Source organism: Melitaea cinxia, chromosome Z (assembly GCF_905220565.1).
Source record: "Melitaea cinxia chromosome Z, ilMelCinx1.1, whole genome shotgun sequence".
NCBI lineage: Eukaryota > Metazoa > Arthropoda > Insecta > Lepidoptera > Nymphalidae > Melitaea > Melitaea cinxia.
In genome coordinates, this window is record NC_059424.1 from 2,958,971 (window position 1) to 2,983,387 (window position 24,417).

The 24,417-nt window shown below is 33.8% G+C and overlaps 1 protein-coding gene across 1 annotated transcript in view; it reads right to left on the reverse strand.

The window, feature by feature from the left end:
* The window catches only part of LOC123668488 (vacuolar protein sorting-associated protein 13B), a 78,671-nt gene that overhangs the window by 21,114 nt on the left and 33,140 nt on the right, over positions 1 to 24,417 (reverse strand). The window contains exons 37-66 of the mRNA XM_045602220.1: positions 24,031 to 24,149; positions 22,789 to 22,933; positions 21,961 to 22,108; positions 20,693 to 20,815; positions 19,932 to 20,042; positions 19,430 to 19,580; positions 18,748 to 18,869; positions 18,574 to 18,664; positions 17,866 to 18,085; positions 17,443 to 17,623; positions 16,463 to 16,617; positions 15,441 to 15,582; positions 14,958 to 15,081; positions 13,846 to 13,952; positions 12,570 to 12,748; positions 11,682 to 11,822; positions 10,734 to 10,926; positions 10,233 to 10,417; positions 9,831 to 9,907; positions 9,387 to 9,565; positions 6,738 to 6,850; positions 6,347 to 6,435; positions 5,133 to 5,263; positions 3,872 to 4,023; positions 3,466 to 3,591; positions 3,080 to 3,191; positions 2,154 to 2,330; positions 1,177 to 1,332; positions 458 to 559; positions 141 to 218 (exon numbers count right to left, since the gene is read on the reverse strand). Of these exons, the coding sequence (XP_045458176.1) occupies positions 141 to 218; positions 458 to 559; positions 1,177 to 1,332; positions 2,154 to 2,330; positions 3,080 to 3,191; positions 3,466 to 3,591; positions 3,872 to 4,023; positions 5,133 to 5,263; positions 6,347 to 6,435; positions 6,738 to 6,850; positions 9,387 to 9,565; positions 9,831 to 9,907; positions 10,233 to 10,417; positions 10,734 to 10,926; positions 11,682 to 11,822; positions 12,570 to 12,748; positions 13,846 to 13,952; positions 14,958 to 15,081; positions 15,441 to 15,582; positions 16,463 to 16,617; positions 17,443 to 17,623; positions 17,866 to 18,085; positions 18,574 to 18,664; positions 18,748 to 18,869; positions 19,430 to 19,580; positions 19,932 to 20,042; positions 20,693 to 20,815; positions 21,961 to 22,108; positions 22,789 to 22,933; positions 24,031 to 24,149 (4,129 nt within the window). The remainder of the gene's footprint in view (positions 1 to 140; positions 219 to 457; positions 560 to 1,176; positions 1,333 to 2,153; positions 2,331 to 3,079; positions 3,192 to 3,465; positions 3,592 to 3,871; positions 4,024 to 5,132; positions 5,264 to 6,346; positions 6,436 to 6,737; positions 6,851 to 9,386; positions 9,566 to 9,830; positions 9,908 to 10,232; positions 10,418 to 10,733; positions 10,927 to 11,681; positions 11,823 to 12,569; positions 12,749 to 13,845; positions 13,953 to 14,957; positions 15,082 to 15,440; positions 15,583 to 16,462; positions 16,618 to 17,442; positions 17,624 to 17,865; positions 18,086 to 18,573; positions 18,665 to 18,747; positions 18,870 to 19,429; positions 19,581 to 19,931; positions 20,043 to 20,692; positions 20,816 to 21,960; positions 22,109 to 22,788; positions 22,934 to 24,030; positions 24,150 to 24,417) is intronic.

The window sequence follows — 24,417 nt, forward strand, 5'->3', positions numbered from 1 at the left end:
TAAGTTTTCACCAATTTTTATACTCTTATAAATATATCTCATACTATATAATTAATTGCGAGCATGGAAGAACTCGAGTGCTGTTAGTATTTGGTAACATTTGAACATATAAAATTATCTTCGTATTACCTTCCCTCTACAGTTGGCTCGACAATTTTGAATGTTTTCGGTCGCAACGTTGAATTGTCCCTTTCCTTTGGTGCTGCTATCGCTGACACCTAACAAAACATAGTAAAAAGAATTATTGTGATTAAATATATATTAGATGACTAGTAAAAAAAAATATATTTTATTTTCCGAAATGGTCGAGCCATTCTCGAGTAGTAGTAGTAGTATTCGATTAGCAACATTAATTTTTATTTATATAGATAGTTTATATAGATAGATACAAATATACATACATATATTACGACAATAATATTGTTACACGCATATTTATTTATATATAAAAACTCACCAAGATATCTGTACGTAGCCTGTTAATTAACATATATGTAGAAGTGACGCCCAGAACGTTGATCTCTTCTTTTATCTCGTAGTACATTGTCAACAGGGCAACCTGCGTAAAACATTTTACGTTACAGCAACCGTACTTAGCACTCCGATTAGATAAAAAAGGATAAATTACTCAATAAAAATTTGTATTTTAGAAAGAAAGAAAGAAACACGTTTATTCGGAGCATCACACAAATCGCAGGCAGTTTTTACACAAAAAATAACAGTTAAATAGAAATAACAATAATTAATAAATAAGTACAAATAGAAAAAAAATTACAAGACCAGTAACATAGACTTCAAAAAAAAACTATAACATCAAGAAAAAGTAAAAAAAAATATAAACCCAAAATGTTTCAAAAAAAGTTATGTTTTTTTTTTACCGATATTATTGTTATTAATTTCTCATGTAACTAACTGTATATTTTTAATGAGAAAATATCGTTCTTTATACCTTAAAATTATGAAAATCTTTTTATAGCTTTTGCATACAGCCTGTAACATCCCACAGCTGGGCATAGGCCTCTTCCTCCATTTAGGAGAAAGATTGGAATAGCTTTACTTAATTTTCATATTTTTTATACAAAGATATTTCGAACACATAATTCGTTTTCAACTAAACTAGTAAATAACGTAATAAGAGCATTATAAAAACTTGTAGATATAAGAAACTATATTTACCTTCTGATTGCATTGTACCGCGAAATTGGCAGCCTTTTCTAGAGCAATATACCCGGGTGGGGGTTGACCGTATCGGCCTTGTTCCTCTTTACACACTTGTAGCTGACCACTCACAAATGTTTCCCGACCAACCTCCACTGACATGAAGAATGGTTTCTAGAAAACAAAAAAAAAATCAATCCAAAAATCTAATAGCTTGGATACTTTAAGTAAGTGAATTATTGAAGACATACTCGTATATTAGGCTAGCGTTTTTGTTATTAATAAAGCATGATTTTGGCTATTGTTTACAAAATAACAATAATTTATAATGAATTTTGTTTAAGATTATTGGAATTTCGAAATTTTGATTTTGTATGTATTTTTATATTAAATTAAATATATACGAGTAAATGCCATACGACATGTATTATATTAAAATCAGTAATTCCAGAAATATATATATTAAAGCTTATTATTGTTCCAAAATGACAAAATATTCTCGATTTTTGCCTTATACGACCCAATGGCATCACCTGACACACCTTCTTTTATATCAGTTATCTACACACAGAGCCTCAGCCTGTAATATCCCACTGCTGGGCATAGGCCTCTTTCCCAATGTAGAAGAAAGATCAGAACTTAATCCACCACGCTGCTCTAATACACCCGCATCGGCGGAATATATGGCAATGGCGGATATATACCCTACCATGAGTAACGAACGCTATCAGGTGTACATGATAACAACCGGGACCGACGGCTTAACGTGCTCTCCGAGGTACGGTGGGGAGACCCACAAGGACTAAAAACCAAACCGGAAATAAATATGTATAAATACAAATATCCACTCCCAGCGGGAAACGAACCCGCGACCGTCGACGTTAGGCGCCTCCGACACGGCACATGCACCATTAAACCAGAGCGGTTATCCACACACATTTCAACCAAAAATATAGTAAAACTGTTTAATATACATTTTTTTTATAAATAATTACCTGTAACACAATCGAGGGAGGCGATATGGCAACACCGGGCTCTATTCTGCACAGTGGCGCCGCGTCATATGCACGTAACGTTAGAGTTATTGGAGAGGCATTAGCGAGTAAAGCCACGGGACTTAGCTGTAGTTCTAGAGAACAACCTCCACCCGCTCTTACAGCTTCATAGCGTATCTGTGAAAAATATATTGCGTACACACAGAATTTACGCGTTACAATTAATTATTAAAAATATATATTTATTTCACAATAATTATAATTTATTCAAACTGTTTATGATAACATAAACGTGTTTAAAATATATTTGAGGCAAACGTATTTGTTATTAATAAAGCGAAATTATGGTATAAATAAAGAATTTTGTTCGTATTTTTTATGTGAAACTAAACATATAAATGTTAATAACACGTAATAAAAGATGTAATAAACACTAATATTTTGATCTTAAATTATGTCTTTACTTTTATTTAATTGTTTAAAAATATGAGACATTAATTATTGTACTTTCATTTCATTCTATAGCGTGCTTGTGTAATCTTTAAGCCCCCATTATCTGGTTTAGGCAAAAAAACTGGTGTGCTTTAGACCACAGGACTAAAGTAAAACTCTTTAGCAATAGGCCTGCAATGTGTCTTAGATATACGACACGTAACTGGCTATGAGAGAAAGAGAGAAAGAAAATGTGTTCTCGCACGTCTCTCTATCTTGCTCCGTTCGCTTCACCTGATCACACTTTTCGCAACGCTCTCGTCACGAATTTACCAGCTAACTCCACAAGTCAAGCGCGCGTAAAAAAGTTTTACTTCATAAGTACTATTTCAAAGGTATTTCATACCGACATAGAGTTAATAGGATGACAAGCAGCAGGTTAGATGGGTAGAAACGACGATAGGCGTCTAGTTTTATCTAAGGTTAATACTCACTGTGACGTCACATCGTGGCTGTAAAAGTGCCGGCTGCCATTCTCCCGGCAAATGACTAGTAACTATGGAATATGGCCAGTTGGACCTCGCGTCACGACTAGACTTTTTCAACCTAAAAAATAAAATATTATAGTGTTAACTGTTGATTGAGCTGTTACAAATTTCTGCCTTATATAAATAAAATAATAATTTGTAATAATATTATAGTCAATGTTGTGTGTGTCACTTTTGTGGTAGTTAATTTGTGGTTCATATTACAATACAATGAACACGTTTAAATAATTTTAAAGGAGAGACAAAAAAATAAATAATTATAATTTCTATTAAAAACATGAAAAACGTTAAAATCGCATATCTGCAGTGTTGTAATCTAATTATGTACGTACCATTGTTGTATCATATCTACGGCGTCTTCTATGTTGGCGACGGGCGTCGGTTTGTCGAAGACAGAAGTTTCGGTCATACCGTAGTGCAGCGGTACTGCTTCTCGAGTTACTGGACATTCGATGTTTCTAAACAATACGATTATTTAATATTTCAAAAGTGTTAAATCTTTTACCTACTATATATGCATCTTTTTGAACTTAGAAGTTAAAATTTTTAAATATTTTTTCTGTACTTCTTATAAACAAATATGATATGGAAGGTAGTAAAATAAAAATGTCGTTATTTAGGTATCCTTCCTTGGTAATCCATATGGCGTTTACGTGGTTAGTTAAACTCCTTTTAAATAATATTAAGTGCTTGTAATTGTTAAGTGCGTGCTTTATTACATACGTAAATAGAGCTTACCTATACTGGAATGTCAATGTATGTCTCGCTGACGTAGTCCCTGGAGCTATTATTTGAGTGGTGGTTCCTCGGCCGCTTGCCGTCTGGACTATTGGCGGAGGTTTGTCACTTGCTTCGTCTGCTGGACTTACGATCTCTGATGTTATTAGCACCTACAAAATAGCTTATATATTCATCTGTCTCAGCATTATAATGTTTACATATTTGCTATGAGCTGAAAAGTAATAATTGTGTTTGCTCGCAAACGAAAAAACCGACTTAAATTACGTCGACAAGAAATACCAACGTCTAACATATCAAAGATTACTCCAAAAGTTCGGTTCGCTTCAGCCTCTAATATCCCACTACTGGACATAGGCCTCTTTACCCATGTAGGAGAAGGATCTCAAAAAGTAGTCATCAGATATGGATCAAAATTAAATAGGACCACGTGATGAGCAACAGCCGTCCATTAAAACAAAAACTGGTACACTCGGTGAAAAGTTATGCGGCATAATAAAAAGTAAGTCGACGAAAAAATAGTAAAGTAAAAACGCATTATTAGATATAACTCGAAAAGTATTTTTCAAATCTCAATTAATTTTAAATAGGACCACATGACATGTGACATGACCCTTTGATTAGAAGAAAAATCATCGAAGTCAATCTACCCAGTCAAAAGTTAAAGTATAGAACGGAATTGAGAACCTCCTCATATTTGGAAGTCGGTTAAAAACAGTAAATACAATTTAATTTTCAACGATGTACAATATTTTAAAATTCCTTCAGAAATCGTGCTGTTTCAGAACTCAAAGACTTCAGACAGTCCGTTGCTATTTCGACTTGAACATCTCGATTAGAAAGACATTTGTTGTCTCAAAAACAAATTATCTGAATAATGAAGCAGCTCTACTTTCTGCTGCCATGGTTGTGGGTTCGATTTTCGCCCCAAGTCTGGGTATAACATGCATACACGTATGCATACATATTCTTAAAAAAAAAAAAAAAAACGAATCTGCTTTAGACCACACAGCCAGTAAAACTTGTTTAGCTCCTACAGTAATATACGAAACGTTCTCTCTCTTTCTAACTTCACTAACTTATATCTCCCTCTCAACTTCCGGTCGCCTCGCCCGATCACACTTTACAAGTCAAGCGTGAGTAAGGAAGTTTTACTTTGATGATATCCAGTCAAGTGTTACATAGAACACAAACATGTGAAGGAGCCTTGGAACAGACGACCACGTGTGTATATTATAGATACTTATTCCTGAGTACTTACATCGACGTCTAAGGGCAGATGTGATCGTAGGACGTAGAAGGGCCAGATGGTAGCTATGATGCGACCGTCGCTACGTGCTCTAATCACGCGACACCACACCGATGTGTATGAGACTTCGCCTTCACTAGGAACTACGTGACATATACATACATTTATGTGAATGAATATAGAAAAACGTAAATAAACTTTTAAAAAATTCATATATAACAAAAATAATAATAATAATAAATCCTTTATTTCAGGTAACAAATGAATGAATACAAGCAATTCGTCTTTCAATGGATAAAACTAATAGAACTAATAATTAATAAAATAAAATCATAATAATAATAAATAATACCAAATATAAATAATAATAATAATAATAATAATAATTTCATTATATTAAATTTAAAACAACACATTACAATTTAAAAATGTCAAATAATAATATTAAAGCTTTCGCTGAGGCAAGTTTTAACGCAAGGTGTCTATCGCAGTAATGCCGGAGGTAGAAGCAGTAATATAGCTCTGAGTGGTAAATGTTTTAAGCTGGGATCAAAGTTCGAATGTATAATAATATATATATATATATATATATATATATATATATATATATATATATATATGTCGGAATGAAGGTATAATTCTCTCGTTCATCGTGTAGCAGAGGGAGTAACACAGAGCAGTGCCTAGGACTTGCGACCTAGGTGTAGGTTTAAGGAGGCCCCCTTTGAGATGCGCATCAACGCTCACCTTCACTGCTAGAGTTGTCCGCCCTAATATGTAACAATTAATTCGTTTGCACAAATTAATTATTGAATGAGTCTAGGTTAGGCTACTAGCAGGATATAACCAGTGTATCTTGCCAAGCCAGAGCCAAGACTGCCTTAGCAGCGGTTGCACCGTTCATTTTATACACGTCAGAATAACCCAGTAATATAATGAGTGAGGGCAGTTGACTATCGAACGACGTGCATTTGCCGCTTATAAATTCCTTGCTAATTGCGTACGACAGTGCCAGCTCCGACATATATATATATATATATATATATATATATATATATATATATATATATATATATATATATATATATATATATATATATATATATATATATATATATATTAATTGTAACTTTTTGAATGTATTATTATTAAATGATATACGAGTAGTAATAATTGTATACTGCTACATTCGTCATTATTATCATCATAATTAAGATAAACTTTACCTTTCACAAGCCAAGGAACGTTTTCTTTTCTACACTCTTTCAGCGGTATGTCACCTGACCAACCAGACTCGTGCGAAGGAAATTTAACCCTGTAATTATTTATTATTAAGGAATAATCTAAACTAATATGATCTTATAACCTTTTATCTCTCAATTTGTTAATAATTGAGGATGTCTAAACCAATTTCTGTACTTAGCAAGTAAAAACAAAGATATTATGGAAACTGGTTGTAAATACACTTTAGATATATTTGAAAAAATAAAATTAAAATATCGTTACGATGAAATGTTACGGCTTTATATATTTTAAACATACTGTATCAATGTAAAACAGATCTTAATTACTAACTATTATAAGTTAAATAAGTATATAATTGAATTTAAATCTTACTTCAATACAACTTCACATTCCAAGCTACAGAGTACGCTTAATCCGACGCTTTCAGCGTGTAATTCTTCAGAGCTGATCGTTTGCCACGCGTTCATATCTGAACGAGCTCGAACCTGTTTAAACAAGTAATTTTTAAATAAATATTACAATCTAAAATTAAGTCGCATAGATTGTAAACAAGATAATTTCGATATCTATGGTGATCTGGTGGTGACCTTCAAATTGAAGGCGGTTTTTTGCTTTAAGGCTTCTTCCTATTTAATAACACAATATTTCGAGAGTTTTAGATTTGACGTTTACGAAAAATCGAAGCTAGGCATTTTCATAAAATTAGTTAGATGTTAAAATAGTTTCATTTCATTCTAAACGACCCAAAAGTTATTAGAAATATCGTTCGTAATAAAATGAAATAAAAACATTTATTTCGAAATTGTATGCTTATAACACACGTAACTCGCGTCAAAAAAAAAAAAATCTACACCCAACAAATAATCTCACGAGTCATGGCGACAAAATCAATTAACCATTTAAAAATTTCTACATTATAACATTAAGTACAGACACATAACAGACTTAGCTAATGTACCCGAGGTATTTTATATAAATATAAATAACTAGCGGTGCCCGCGGCTTCGCCCGCGTTAAAATTAGTGTGTCACAAAGTTTTGCCGGCAAACTTCCAGTAAAACTCTCATCAAAATCGGCTTAGCCGTTCCGTAAACCTTCCTCTTGCCAATGGAGCCCTCTACAATGGTGAAATCGCATGAAAATCCGTTCAGTAAATTTTGAGCGAATCGATCACATACACTTTTGGGGACTTTGTTTATAATACAATAACTGTTGCCCGCGATTACGTCCTCGTGGTTATGAAGATATGTATCACTATTAAGATGTTTAACGCAACTTATTTTTTTATTCCAGTCACTTGAAATGCTTATCAAACTGAGTAACTTTTTAAAAGGCACAATTTAGTATAATTTAATAGTTATTTTTATAAAACCTCTCTACACACATTTTTGGTTTTATTTTCAAGCTGTATATGTTTCCTCCAAACTATCAACCCCAATTAAACCCCCATTAGCGATGGAATATCGTAAAATCCGTTCTTAGCGGACGTCTAACTATAATCTACATCCCTGCCAAACTTTATCTTTGTCCAACCTGGATGGATAGACCATCCAGCGGTTTTTGAGTTCTCGTGATAAGTGAGTCAGTGACCTTTCTCTTTTATATATATATAGATTACGATACATTATTTGGACACCTCCTCACCATCTATAGAGCATATATTTTAAATTTCAAGTCTCTTACTTCAAAAACATAAGACTTTGATACAAATTTCCGACCCCCGTTTCCGATCCCCTTAGGAGTCGGTTTTCGTAAAATCAGTTCTTAGCGGATGTTTACGCCCCATAAGGAACCTACCTGCCAAATTTCAAGTTTGTAGCTGTTATAGTTTCGGAGGTTTCGTGATGAGTGTGTCAACCTACCATCCCCCGTTTTAACTCCAAAAGAGAGTTGATTTCTAAAGATACATTATTTGGTCACCTTTCTACCATCTATAGAGCATACATTTTAAATTTCAAGTCTCTTACTTCAAAAACATAGGATTTTCATACAAACTTCCAACCCCCGTTTTATCCCTTTAAGGGTCGAGTTTCATAAAATCAGCTCTTAGCGGATGTTTACGCCCTATAAGGAACCTACTTGCCAAATTTCAAGTTTTTAGCTGTTATAGTTTCAGAGATTGCGTAATGAGGGAGTCAACCTACCATTCCCCGTTTTAACCCCAAAAAGGAGTTGACTTCTAAAGATACATTATTTGGACAGCTTCTCACTATCTAAAGAGCGTACATTTTAAATTTTAAGTCTCTTACTTCAAAAACATACGACTTTCATACAAACTTCCAACCCCCTTTTTACCCCCTTAGGGGTCGAATTTCGTAAAACCCATTCTTAGCGAATGTTTACGCCCTAAAAGGAGCCTATCTGCCAAATTTCAAGTTTGTAGGTGTTATAGTTTCGGAGGTTTCGTGATGAGTGAGTAAACCTACCATCCCCCGTTTTAACCCCAAAAGGGAGTTGATTTCTAAAGACACATTATTTGGACACCTTCTCATCATCTATAAGGCATACATTTTAAATTTCAAGTCTCTTACTTCAAAAACATGGGACTTTCACACAAATTTTCAACCCCCGTTTAACCCCTTTAAAGGTCGAATTTTGTAAAATCCGTTCTTAGCGGATGTTTACGCTCTATAAGAAGCCTTCCTGCCAAATTTCAAGTTTGTAGCTATTATAGTTTCGGAGATTTCGCGATGAGTGAGTCAGCCTACCATCCCCCGTTTTAACCCCAAAAGGGAGTTAATTTCTAAAGATACATTATTTGGACGCCTTTTCACCATCTATAGAGCTTACATTTTAAATTTCAAGTCTCTTACTTTAAAAACATAGGACTTTCATACAAACTTCCAAACCCCGTTTTACCCCCTTAGGGGTCGAGTTTCGTAAAATCCGTTCTTAGCGGATGCCTACGTCTTATAAGGAGCCTACCTGCCAAATTTCAAGTTTGTAGGTGTTATAGTTTCGGAGATTTCGTGATGAGTGAGTGACCTTTCGCTTTTATATATATTATAGATTATAGATTACCTTATACAACAGGTTATGTCGTAGAGTGTTAGCGAGCATCAATCTCCCAGACAGGTACATGTCACGTCTTGACCCGCTGTCCTTAACACGTATGTATAGAAACAATCCACCTTTACCGGATCGTGACTGCTCCGTATTTTCGAGACGCACTCGATATGTACCGGCGGCGAAACGAACACCTATTAACATATAATAAGTGAAACTCTGAAGTCGTGTGAAACTAACTTAGTAACTTAAGGTAAGTAAAGTTATACGGGTTCTTTTATTAAGTATTCTCAGTAAATAATACAAACAAGAAGTATCAAATTGATTCACGTATACTACCAGCACTAACCAGCAACCCGCGGAACAGAGAACAGGGCTACTACAAATTTGAAATAGTAACATTTATTTTTTAATTGGTTATAGATATTATAATATATGTTAAATTAGGATTATACGTACTAGTTGACCACCGCCAGTCCATTGCCGGTGTCACTAATGAGAATCTTAACTTTTTTGGTGATCCCGGCGAGCGCCATCTATGAATAAAATACATAACTAAAATATTTAAAAAAAAATGTTGATCTAATGAGTTGATGATCTAATTTGTTGCCTTAATTTTTTGCTTATTTAAAATGATAATGTTAAATATAAAAAACAATATGAAGTTCATTTAATTATTAACAAAATATAATAAAAACTGAAGACTTAGATTTTGTCTTATTTTTTTTTTTTTGTTTTATTTTCTTCATTTCTTTTATCTGAAGGTAGTTTGAAGAGATCGCTAATTTCATTCGCAAAATTTCAACAGAGGTTTTATTTGTTTTCGTGTATTTTTTATAACGAGTTACACATTTAACTTACCTATACGCTAGAGAAAGGCCCGCACTCAAGGGTATTAGTTCATCAGTCGCCTCCTGCCCTACACGCAACGCGCTTGAGCATCCGTTGTGTATCCATAAAGAAACTCGTCCAGAGAGAACAGTGGCAGCGTCCTTTTCACTTTCGCTGTCTATGTTCGCTTTGCTTTCTGGAGTTTTTCGAATACACTGAAAACGAATTTATTATTATAAAAACAATTTTAAGCAGATTTACTATCTGTTAACTTAACGTGTCATTGACGTGTAGTAAATGGAAAATAAAAATAAAAAAACTGCCATTTTTTTCCCTTGCTATATGACAGATTAAGTAGCAATATGCTAACGTTAAATATTTGAACATAAAATGAATTTTATATTCGTCTATGGCTTGATTTGTTTACTATTTAAGACTATTCCAAAAAAATAGAATATATATACGACATTTGTGGTTCCAAATTCGTGCGTTCGAACCATCAGACATAACGTTTTTTTTTTTTAAGCGTACCTTTTTATAAACGGCACTCCAATCGTCGATTAGTGCTCTGAGAGTACACATGCGAGCCACTAGTAGTGTAGTGCGTATATCGCCGATTCTCAAGCGAAGCCGCGGCTCCTTGCATAAAGTAATTGTGCCTTGTATTCTAAACTCCTCTATTAGCGGCTCCATTGTACCGGTCCCGCAGTCTATTATGTCGCTCCTGTTTATTAAGAAAAATTTGTTTAATCTTGTATATAATGTTATTTTAATTGAAATATTATTCGACAATTTGAAAATACAAGCATTCTTCTGTGTGGTAATATTTTGAATTAATAAGATAAGACTGGTCAAGCGCTAGCCTATTAGTTTTTAAAAATGAAAATAGTGTTGTTTGTCACACAAATATTGAATAATATATTTAATTTCATTAGTAAATAAATACTAAGATGATTAAGCTTATATTTATTTATTAGATTATCAGTTATGTACCGTCAGCCAAGAAAGTAGAGTATAATACCACCTTAAGGTTGAATGCCGCTTGCAGATTCATCGGCGATAAAGATTAGTTTCGCTTGCAGATCGATCTGACAACTTCTGTTGCCGTCTTTATCTGATTATTGATAACGATATTATTCATACCTAATAGAGTTTAAAATGTCATATACAATAATGACGTATGAATAGTTATCAATTAGGTTTACGTCATTATTATATGTCGCTTTTAGAAATATCTTTTAATAACGAACCTTGTTGTAATTTTCGATGACCAGGAAACTAAATCAAAACTGGTACACCACTTTCTTGGCCGACTGTACATAAATATGCTATTCATAATGTAGGAAAAACTTCCTTAAGCAATGAAAAAATTAATATCTTCCTTGTCATATCATATCAAGTAATCACACTGAGCAAACCCCATCCATGTTTGCAAAATTTACTGACGATTTTTCGCCGATTTTGCATGACTACACTTACGAAAGACACGTGTCAAAAAGTAGTGTAGACGAGGCCGCAAACACGCAGTGTATGGAAGTGTCACACGCACTTAGAGTCAACATACGGTGACTGCGCATAAGTGGTCGCGACACGTAGTAACCTTCGAGAACCGACGACTGTCTGTTGAAAAATTATCAAAATCATTTTTTTTTTAATTCATTATTAAAGTTATTGCGTACAATTATTCACTACTAGCTTTTACCCGCGGCTTCGCTCGCATTGAATTTTTTTTATTGATATTTTTTTTCTGTCATTATATATATAATGACAGAAAAAAAATATCAATAAATATAGAAAAATCCCAAACAGCTGAAACTACAGTCAATTGGATGGGATATTGACGTGACCGTCGATAATACAGTGCAACGGTAATTACAGTACTCAGGGTTGGAACTTCATTACTGGACTGCTAGATGGCACTGAAGTAGCTAGATTTTGAGATTTTTTGACAAAATATTTTTTTGTTTTTCGTAAAAAATACTTTTTTTTCCTAAATTATACTTCTAATACCTCCAAGACTATGTGAACAGTTTCATGATGATCGGTTGAGTAGTTTTCACTCATAAAATGTATCCTATGTTACTTCTAATACCTCTAAGAATATGTGTACAAAGTTTCATGATGATCGGTTAAGTAGTTTTCGCGTGAAAGCGTAACATACAAACTTACATTCACATTTATAATATTAGTAGAGATATTCATATAGTTAAGAACGCAACGAGCGTGTGCATTGTGAAGTCCCCAGAAATGGCACATGGTATGGTACTAGGTATGTTATGTATGTGTTAACTATGTAGTTTAATTAAAACCACTCGCATTATTCATCTGTATGTGTAGATATAAAGATAACTTAAATTAATAACTTACTTGGGTATTCTAGGCAGGTCGTTATGTGTGTGTATGTCTACAGCGACGATACGCAACGCTATCCTCGCTCTAGGAAGGAATCTCGGAGCGAAGTATGAATCAACTCGGAGTATACCAGACAATTGTTCCGCTGATACGATTAATTTCTTGTGGCAGCCAGCGGGTGCTTGATCTGGCGACTGGATATGAAATAGGCGTAGTAATATATATATAATAATAACACGTTAAGCGCCGCCTTGATTATTTTTTTTTTTTTAGTTTTTCTGTTTGCGCCATGGGGGATACCATGTAGTCGACACAGTTTTTCCGTTGGTGCCGCGCGGGACAACACATGACCGCGAGCCAGAGTCAACTTAAAAAATATGACTTACTATCTCATATAGTTGTAAAGAAAAATAAGTAAGATCTTTAAGAATGGTAGTGCAATAAAAACTTATCATAAATTTTATGTAAATACGGACTTTTAAACTGGCCCCATAGGCTAAACAAGTGAGGCACGACTGGTGTTCCCCTTGGCATTCAACGTGTTAATAATAGTTATATTTGATTTGTGTAATTAACAAGCATAAACTCAAGTGTTTCTTGCAATGTCTCACAGTTACTTTAGATCAATTTTCGTAATATCGTTTACTTAGTAAGTTACAATTTATCTTTTCATATTTAAAAGATAATATTAAAAATACACCAGGAAAAGTTTTTAAATTAGATGTAAATATAATAAAAACTAAAAATGAACGATACAGCACATTTTAGAAGGCAATCAACTGTTTTTCTTTTTCTTTTTATTTGAATGAAACTAACTAAATATATAAATTTACAAATATCTTTCCTATTTTGTTTCATATTTGTATTACGTAATTTTTTAATAAATTAATGATAATAAACCTGTTGTACCTGTTACGCTGGTGGTTGCGGGTTTGATCCCCGCACATGACAAACATTTGTATTGGCCGTACAGGTGTTTGCCGTGGTCTGGGTGTTTGTGCAGTTCTTATGGGTCTCCCCACCGTGCCTCGGAGAGCATGTTAAGCCGTCGGTCCCAGTTGTTATCATATATCATGAATATATCCGCCAACCCGCATTGGAGCAGCGTGGTGGATTGGGCTCTGATCCTTCTCCTACACGGGGAAAGAGGCCTATGCCCAGTAGAGGGACATTACAGGCTGAAGCGAATGATTTTAAAAGGTAAATATTGTTATTATTTTCTGTATTTTTTGTATTTAAAAGTAAACAGTTTTACTCATAAAAAAATAATAATAAAAACAATATTACTTACCAAGGGATCTTGTCTAGGCATAAATTTTCTCGCGTTGAATACAAACGGCGTTTGAGTTTCCGTTTCGTGACAAACTCGTACTCGCCACATCAGCGCGAACACCGCATCTTAGGGTTATTTAAGTATAATTTATAAATACATTTTTTTTTCTTTTTAATACATACTAGCGGACCTGAGAGACGTGGTCCTGTCCGGAATACAGCTACCACATTGATTGCTGATATACCGATAGCAGCGCCACTTAACGGGTCCAATTGTGTTTTCAAACCATCAACATACCCACAGACATACGCTTAAAAAATTTTAACCAAATCGGTTCAGTCATTTAGGATGAGTTCAGTGACAAAAACACGCACAGAAGAAATACTTATATTAATATTGGCATAAATAAGTTAGTCTATAATTGCGATTTATAGTAAAAATATATGAAACTTAATTAAAAAAAAATGTAACATAATTTGTTGTGGCTTTCTATGTTATAAAATAAATTACCACTCAATATATGACTACCATATCAATGAATCGCTTTTTAGCCACTACCATATTGCCTTTTTTGCCTTTTTTATGTGAAGATTTAATTGGTACACGTATGTTAATTAAATTTATTTTAATATTGTTGAGTACCTTCAACCATACAGAATAGCATAGCTAAATATTACTGCTCTTAAACAGTGTTGTGTTCCTGTGGTGAGTAAGATCACCAGAGCTCCTGGGGGAAAATGGAGACGGAGTCGATAACGCGCTTGCGATACTTCTGGTGCTGCAGACGCCTCCAGGCTACAGTGATCGCTAACTATCATGTGGGCCTTATGTTTCTTTGTCACCGTAATCGAAAAAAATAATAATGTAAATAAATAAATAAATATCTACACAATACACACACGGTCGTCTATTCCTAAAGTACGCAACTTAATGTTATAGGTAACAGCCGACTGGTGTAGCTATACATTTTTTTTTTTTCGATAAACTTACTTTAAATAATACATAACATATAAATAATTTTTAATATTACACCCAGACTCGGGGTGGGAGTCGAACCCACAACCCTCGGAGCAGAAAGCAGGGTCACTACAAACTGCGCCAACGGGCTAATCAAAAAATATTATACATACCAGTAGGCGACGAGCTCAGTACCATTTCTCTCGGTTCTGACACGGGCAGTTTGAAGTACGTGTGAGGCTCCCAACGAGCTAACATCGAGCAGTACAACTCTAGGACGCATTCTACTTGGTCGTCCTGAAATACATGGAACCAATAAAATTAAGGTTTTTTATTTAAAAAACAATTAATCATAATAAAACGAAAATAAGTTTAAGTATGACAAGTAGGATTGAAATTTACTTACTTTTTATCTGTGATCAATTATTTTGTTTTTTATACATTTAAAAATTTTTTCTACCAATGTGTGAAATATACTCAGAATATTTTATTAAATTATGAGCAAATCAATTAGTAAAGCTAAAATACACGCAGTAAAAGATAATAACGTACACAAAAGATAAACAAAAGTCAAAACATATTTCTAAAGCAAACAACCGAAAAATTAAATTATAAACAATCATAATTTTTACTTATTAATAGTTGCTAGTACTCACTTCCAAATTAGGCATAGGGTAAGCAATAATACGTGTGATAGCCCTCGGATGTGGGTATCGCCACGACACTGTACTTCCATGCAACGTGACTTGATAGGCCATCGGTAATTGACAACCTACCACTATCTTGAAAGCGCCACTTCTATATACAAAAAGGACAAAATTATACTTTTAATGCTACTCTCAGATACTCACTACTTCAATATTATATTATGGTAAATAAATAAGAAGAAATTCTAGCCAACTGTGTCTGTTGTCTATAATAGTCTATGCCTGTGATAAGTTTTTTTTTTTTTGATATCGCAGGGTAACCCATTTACGGGTGATATCCAGGATGCCCGGGTAGGCATTCCTAGACCGTATGTCGGCTTCAGCACTTGGGGGCACTTGATAGGTATAAACTAGGCAAGACAACAGTACTATAGACAAGCTAGCACAGAAAGTATTTAACAAATAATTGTTTGTATTAAATTACTGCATTAGTACGAAAATCCAAAGGACTACTGGAACAGAGCTACAATAGTCTGGTGACGGAAAGCCATTTAAGACGACCAACAGTTATTAACCAATATATTTAATATGTAGTCTGAAAGAAGATGTAGACAAAAATTGAGAAAGGTATGCTCAGATGGTTTGGTCATGTCGAGAGAATGAGTGAAGAACGTTTGACAAAAAAGTGTATAAGGCGAGTGTGGATTGAAGGGTTGGAAGGGTTAGATCTAGGCGGACGTTCCGAGACTAAATAAGGGACGTCTTAAAAAAAAGACCAGATCAAGAGTACCCTAAATCGAAGAGCATGTATGAAGGGAATAATGAAAGTGGACGAATCGAGAGAAGTATGTAAGGATCGTAGCAAGTGGAAAAAAGTGGTCTCTGCCTATCCCTACGGGAAAGAGGCGTGATTATATGTATGTATGTATGTTTAATAAATAATTATATACTCGTAGTAGTCATTTTATTATATACTTTATAATAGTGATACAAACGTCATACACAGCAGGTTGTCATTGGATGAAAATTACCTCAAATCGTCTTTATAAAAGTGATTCGTATGATCACTTTCGGTTGTTGATTGCTGGTTGGCATATGTCGACTGGTTGGTTGGCATATGGCATATGTCACTCGAACGTGACTTTAGTGACTCCTGGCTGACGGTTGACTCAGACGAGACCTGACTCTGTGTGAAATAAAAAGATTTGTGCGAATAAAATTATTAATTACATATAAATATTTGGCATGAAGGTGATACTGTAGTATCTGTAATGAAGAACATTCTCTTAGTTCTTTTTCTTATTAGACCAGTGCTTTGAGCCTTTGAAAATGGTAAAAGGTGAAAAAAATTATACTAGTAGAGGATGAAACCCATTAGAAAAGGAAGAGAATACAACGAAAATAAAAGAAAAAATAAATTACGGGCGTACCGAGGTCGTTAAGTGGTGGGTAGGGAGGGGTTTCAGGGTAAAAACGGTTTATCTCGATTTCCGGCTAAACTACAAATCCTATGTAAAAATGTTAAATGGCAAAGTTGTAGGTAATAAAAAGATCTACAACTTTTGTATTTACATTTTTTTTCACATAACCTCAAAATTCATGTGAAAAATTCAAAAACCAAGGTATTAGGAATTGTGTTTTTTTTTGTATTGTTTCATAATATGCAAGATATTATACGTTCAAAAATTATTACATTATGAATCGGATAAAAATATATTATAATTTCTTAAAATTTAGAAAAATTCAGAAATACGTCTCCTGTTAATTGTCAGCCTACGAATTTGCTTATAGTACGGACGCGGAGCACAAAAAATAAAAGTAAAAAGGTTGACAATCTGTGAATACGGCTTTCACTACACCTGTGTGAGCGCAATGGCAATATTCGAACGAAATTCTTCGTGCTCTGCGTCCGTACTATATAATATATACAATTGCTACTAATAATATATAATGAAATTTTTTGTGTAAAACAACATAAAAAATAATGTCAATTTTCATAATTATAACAAACCTCCATCAAACCGAATATTTCGTTTGCGTTATCGTATATCCGGGCTACAGTTGCTAGATCTGACGGCCGTAAGTCCAAACTGATACGATCCAAATCTATCCCAATACGAATAGTAGGCTCACAAGCCGATGGACCTCCCTCTGCCCGCTTCCATGCCTCCCAAGTAGCGTCGATTGCCACACTATGAAATAAATCCATAAATATATTTACATACCACAATGTAACAATTATAACTTGTTATAGGGAAATGTCCTAAAGTATATTGAAATTTTATTTTACGCGAAACCGAAAGCAGGGCACTTAAAACTGCGCTAACTCTAGTGCTTGTGACGTCACAATGACATAAGTGAATACCAAGTAGCAATATGGCCGTCGTTTACTGTTCGAATGAAAAATGTGTAAGAATGAATATAATATCCTCACCCAGCCATCAGAGGTTGTAAAACGACATGTCGCCTATCGCTGTCCGGGCCCGAGGTCACGATCGCAGCGGTGAGTAAAACGCGACAGGTCAGCCGCTGCGGTCGCTCTCCTATTGCTAATTGCAATCGCACGCCGTCGCAGCCCACCGCTCCCTCCGACCCTCGCACGCCTATCTGACCCGTATGTACTATCACGCTTTCGACTTCATAGCCAACTGAAAAAAAAATTGATATCAAATATTTGAAATAAATAATTATTACCCTCCCTCTTCAGTCGGGTAATAAAAAGTAGCCTACGGCCTAAACTAAGACCTACCAAATATACAGAAAATAGTTGTGTTTGCTCGCAAACGAAAAAAGCCGACTTCAATTACATCGACAAGTAATGCAACGTAAGTAGATGAAAAAAATCAACAAACGTTCTAGTCGTCACTACGATTTTCGAGGGTTTCCCTCGATTTATCTGTGATTCTCTGCATATCTCCTTTCCAACAAAAAAAGAATTATCAAAATCGGTTCATAAACGACGGAGTTATCCCCGAACATACATAAAATATATATATCTACACGGTCAAATTGAGTAACCTCCTCCCTTTTTGAAGTCGGTTAATAAAAATCATAAAAATTGGTCAAGCCGTTTCGGAGCTAGCATGTTAAGTATATATATGTATTGTAATAATGGATATTAAAATAAATTATAGATACGAACCCATATTTTTCCGAATTTTGTACAAAAGTGGAACCGGTGGTTCAACAATTTGTTCGACGGGCACGTTTGTTATTACAACGTTCTTCTCAACCTAGAGGATAATTAAAATTATTTTTATATGAAATTCATTAAAACATAATCATAAAAAATGTGTAATACAATTAATACACTTACTAAAGCAACGATTCCTTTTAGTCTCTGTAAGCTGTCCGTACTCACTTCCAACATGACTGGTCGCTCAACGTCTAATTGGACATTACCTCGTCCACTTGCACTAGTAAACGATGGAAATCCGCCTAAAAAAATAAACTTTCCTAAAATTACCATCACAGTACCTATGTACCAGTTTACCTTTAGTATATACGCACCGGGAAAATAAAATTTATTACTTATAAATACTAAATTTAGATCATAAATTTTATGTCCTCACTTTGTTACCAATTGTGAGTAAACTACTATTATTAATAATAGTGTTTCCTCGCAAATTAAAAATAACTTCAATTACATTGATAAGTAATACGATGAGGTAGTTGGTAAAACGGTCAATTAAACACGCACTACTAGGGATAGCTCAAAAAGTAATCGTCAGATCTCAGTTAAATTTAAATGAGACCACATGAAGAGGTCAGGTGGTGCTTACCACCTTTCGATTATAAAAAGGATCATCGAAATCGGTCCACCCATTAAAAATTTATGATGTAACACTCAAAAAATACAATTGAATTGAGAACTTCCTCCTTATTTGAAGTCGGTTAATGTGAATAAAATTTTGCGTCATGCAGTGTTCAGAGCTTAGGAAATTTTTATTTTTTAATCCTTATTGCAATACAATAAGAGACCAAGTATTTTCGGTGACCTGGTGACAAATCAATGCGTAAAGTCGCCAACGCAGGTGGTATATCTGTGACGGGATCTGGTGATCCTCGTGTAGTGGTCAACAGTGGAGCGTTCCAGTGACCTTCGCCTGGTCCCACACCCAGGCCGATCCAGGCATTGAATAGGGATATCTGGAAATTAAAATTTCATCGTTAACTTAAAATAATTTTATTCGAGATAAGCTCGTTACCTTTGGTATTTTCTATTATATAATAGTAATGGTGATAAAACGTGTTTTACGAACAACAGTTATAAAGCTCAGAAAAGATAGAACCTTTCTTTATAATTTGTGTCCCATAACTTCTACTAAAGATGATAATCTTAAACATCAAAATATAAAATTAAAAAAAAAAAACACGTTTTCTTTCAAAAATAACATACAAGTAAAATAGAATGCATCAAATATTTTTATTATAATACAATATATTTCGTGCATTCATAAGGAAAATGTTAATGCAACGTCATTCGCATGTTTGCCTCACCTGAATCGTTTTCTGCTTTTTTCTATTCAAATAATATAAGTTAGGTTGGTTGAGTGTCGCGTGAAGTAAGGGAACGTTTCCTTCGGCTTTTCGGGCGAACGGCAGAATGTGCTAGAAAAAATTACAAAATACATACAGAATACTGATTATTTTATGATAGAACTTGTATGATTTATAAGTTAAGATTTTGTTTCAATATGTATGAATTTTTCATATATATATGTGTATGTGTGTCCAGGTGGTCGGTCACTTAAATAGTAACGTTATTAAATATTTAAAAAAAAAATATTTATTTATTTATAATTTACCATCAATCATATAAAAGCAGTAGCAAATATACAAGACAATTATAGTAAAGAGACTAATTTTAGGTGTTATCCTAATTTTATAGGCAACATTTACATTTTTTTAAGCTTATAATACACATACATATATAACAATACAGCTTAAATACATTTTGATAAAAACAAAAAAAAAAAACAAAATACTTAAATAGTAAATATAAGCTACTTTACTTTTAAATATGATTTAATATTTTTAAAGTTTCTAATGCAATAAGTATCATTTATTGCTCTTCTGTACAAATTTTTTAAAGCCCAGTTCCTATATGCAAAAAACCATTACTTATACTTAAGAACCGTTTAAATTCGAACATTACATAATCGTTAAGCGTTCATAAGCAAAACGATTAGTTTTTTGTATATAGGAAACCGTGCTTTTATGTAGTCATTGTTTTTTAATACAAAACAAATCAACTTTACCATTAGTTCCAGTTTGGTTTTCCCAATATCCACATTACGTATAGTTTCAGTGAGACTTCTACTCGCTGCCATGGAGTCTTTACCCTCTTCCGTTTTAATTTCTTTCGATTCGTCAATCACAACCTACATTCAATTACATTATTACATTATTTTTGAAGTGAAAATTTCTTTAGGCGCATTGGGCGCTTTTTGGTGGGTGACTCACGCGCACGGTCGCATAACATAACATAATATAACATAACATAACATCACATAACATAACATAACATAACATAACATAACATTACATTACATTACATAGCATAACAATACACTTTATTGTACACCAAAACAGAAATAATACATATTATGGACTTATATAATTATTTGCGTCAAGTTTAATGTGTATAGGTGTGCATTGTTGAAATAGTTTTTTGGTTTGATTATTATTTGAATTGTTTAATTGTAAATCATTTGGAAAAGTTTTCACTTCTATTGGCAGTCTCTATAACTATATTTTTTTTTAAATACAAGACTTTATTTTTTTATCCCATTTGAAGATGACAAAAATTGTCTATAATTAAGCTTGATAAATCATTAAACGAAATAGTCAGTCATGTCTTAAATAATCTGTGTTAATATAAAGCTAAAAAGTAAACATAGTTTCCTATATTTATATTTTTATGAACACAATAATTTTGAGATTAAAATTTAACAATAAAATTTAAAAATTAACAATAATTAATTACACAGGTTATTGAAAGTTAATAAACGTTATATATTCTATGTGTGACTATTACGAATTAAACAAAACTCATAATCGTCAAATAGTCTAATAAGACAAAACTCAAAAAATTACTAGCTCAAGTACTTTGTAGTGGTCAAGTACGATATTATAACACCATTTTTTTATAATATCATTTACTATGTGTATTGTGTTTTGATGTGTGTGTTGAGTGAGCGTCTAAACACCGGCGGCATGCATGTTCGATTCACGCTCGAGATATATATAGATAGACGTATTGGTACAAATATGTTTTCCCGGTTTGGATGTCTGTCCTTGTGGGTCTCCCCACCATGCTTCGGAAAACACTTGCAGTCGATCCCGATTGTTATCATAGACATCTGATAGCGATCGTTACTCATAGTAGGGAATATATCCCCCAAACCGTTTTTGGAACAGCTTGGTAGATTAAGTTCCAATCCTTCTCATACATGGAAAAAGAGGACTATGCCGAACAGTGGGATATTACAGGCTGAATTAATCGATCAAATTAATTTTCATGTACCTTAATCTTTGCTTCAGACGGAGCAGTATACTGGCCGGGAGGTGGTCGCAACGCTCGCACTTCACGGGAATTGTCATCTTTCGCATACAATGAAAAGTCAATGACTCCCACCGTAACGTAAACCTCCAAATAGTCTGACGGTTTTGCCCTACAATATTAAAAATATTAATCAAGGTATACTAATAAATAGAAAAAAAAAAATGGATTTTATTTTGCTTGTAATGGATGGAATTGAAAAATTACTGGACCGATTGTGAAAATTTATTTATTAAGAATGCTTTGTTATCATTGAGTCACATAGCCTATATTATATATAACTGGCCTATATTATATAACCGCCAACCTTGTTTTGCAATATATGTTACAAACCACCATAATCCCCCCCCCCCCTTATAACTTAGGAAAAATAGATGTTGGCCGATTCTCAGACCTACCCGTTATGTACATAAAATTTCATAAAAATCGGTCCAGACGTTTCAGGGGAGTATGCTACCTAACATTGTGACACGAGAATTTTATATATAAGATTAAACGTATTATAATTATACTAGTTCTATATATAACGCCCGGTAAACATTCTATACTTATATTATATATATATATATTTCTTTCTATAATATCCCTAATAATATTATAAATGTGAATGTAAGTTTGTTTGTTTCGCTTTCACGCGAAAACTACTTAACCGTCTACTTAACTACTTAACATCACGAAATTTTGTACAAATATTCTTAGAGGTATTAGAAGTAACATAGGATACATTTTATTGAAAAAAAATTCAATGCGAGCGAAGCCGCGGGTAAAAGCTAGTATTAAATATAAACTCACGTATGATCAGCGCCAACGATAGAGACCGATTTCTTAATAGGCACGGAATCGCGGTGGTTCTTGTAAGTAGATTGAGAGGTAGTCGTTTCGACGCCGGAGTCGAAAATATAACTACGATTCGGTTCATTGGAGCTTTTTGGTGTCTCTGTAACAAAAAAATTTGTTAAATTTAAAAACAGTCAACTGCGCAATCATGCACAAATAATTGTTTCATATGTTTCAATATTATTTCGCAAGTAAATTGTCAATTGGAATTTGTAAGCAATAGTTGCATAACTACTGTAATTGCTTAGTTATTGCTAGATACGTAAAACAATTTTAAACAATGCAGCTACAGTTCAGAAAGGGACAATCGAATAATTACGATTTCGTAGCGCCTTTCAATTCTTAGATGTCAAAACTTTCTTTATTTTATGATTAACAAAATATATACATTATAGTAGTATAAAGAGTTGCTAAAATATATTATTATAAATACTGCCGCCAGAAGGTGTCTGTCAGTATGAGTTACATATTCTTTTACAATATTCTATTAATATAATAAATAATGTAGAATAGCTAGTTAATACCATTCTTACGTACATATGGCAGCTAATAATACATTTATTGTATACAATAATTATAATATATAAGTACTAAATATAATAATATGATTATACTTTATTGTACATATATATTTTGTCTTTCGAAAATTAAGAAGGGTCTGGAGTGCTTGGTATCCAAAAATATTAGATCTTTCATACGAAGTATTGAGTCATACGTCACATAGGTCATGTTCGTTAGAAACATCAAGTTGAAATTAGCCGATTGTCTCTTTCACTCCTTCCATTGGTCGATGTACAACATTTATGGCGGGGTACTATACAAAATCAGTCCTTTTAAAATTTTTGTGTCATTAATATGTAATGTACTGTGGTTACAGCAGTAAGAATATAGCCACCCCCTCTCTTCCCGTGGGTGTTGTATGCGGCGGGTAAAAGAGAACAAGATTCCACTACCACCTTGGAACTTATAAAGCCGACCGATGGCGTACCATCTAACTGCTGGCTTTGAAATACACAGGCCGAAGACGGGAACCAACCCACCCCAGCGTGGTGACTATGGGCAAAACACATGAGTTCACTCCATTTTTGGCGAGAATTTATGGAGGCCTATGTCCAGCAGTGGGCTGTAATAGGCTGAAATGATGATGATGACGATGATGAATAATTTACCGAGTAAAATGTGCGTTAAACAGCATACCTTGCGTGTCAGTCGTAGGTTCACTGTCGATGTTAGCGGTTTCTGTCGTTTCTTGATTTGAAATATTAGCAGCGTATGGACATACATTCTCCTCTTCAAGTTTTAATGAACTTTCAGATCTATAATAAACATTTTTTATAGTTATGGTATTATTGTACACATTATTGGAAATTTAAATATGTGAATTCTAAGTTATGGTTTTTTTGCCATACTATTGTTCATAACGTATACCGATATTATACAGTAGAGACTATACATATAATTATTAAGAATTTGCAAATCTTAAAATTTTAATACAAGAAAATTATATAAAAGGGGATCTTGTTATATCACTTGCTCGCTTCAGCCTGTAATATCCCACAGCTGGGCATAGGCCTCGTTCCCCAT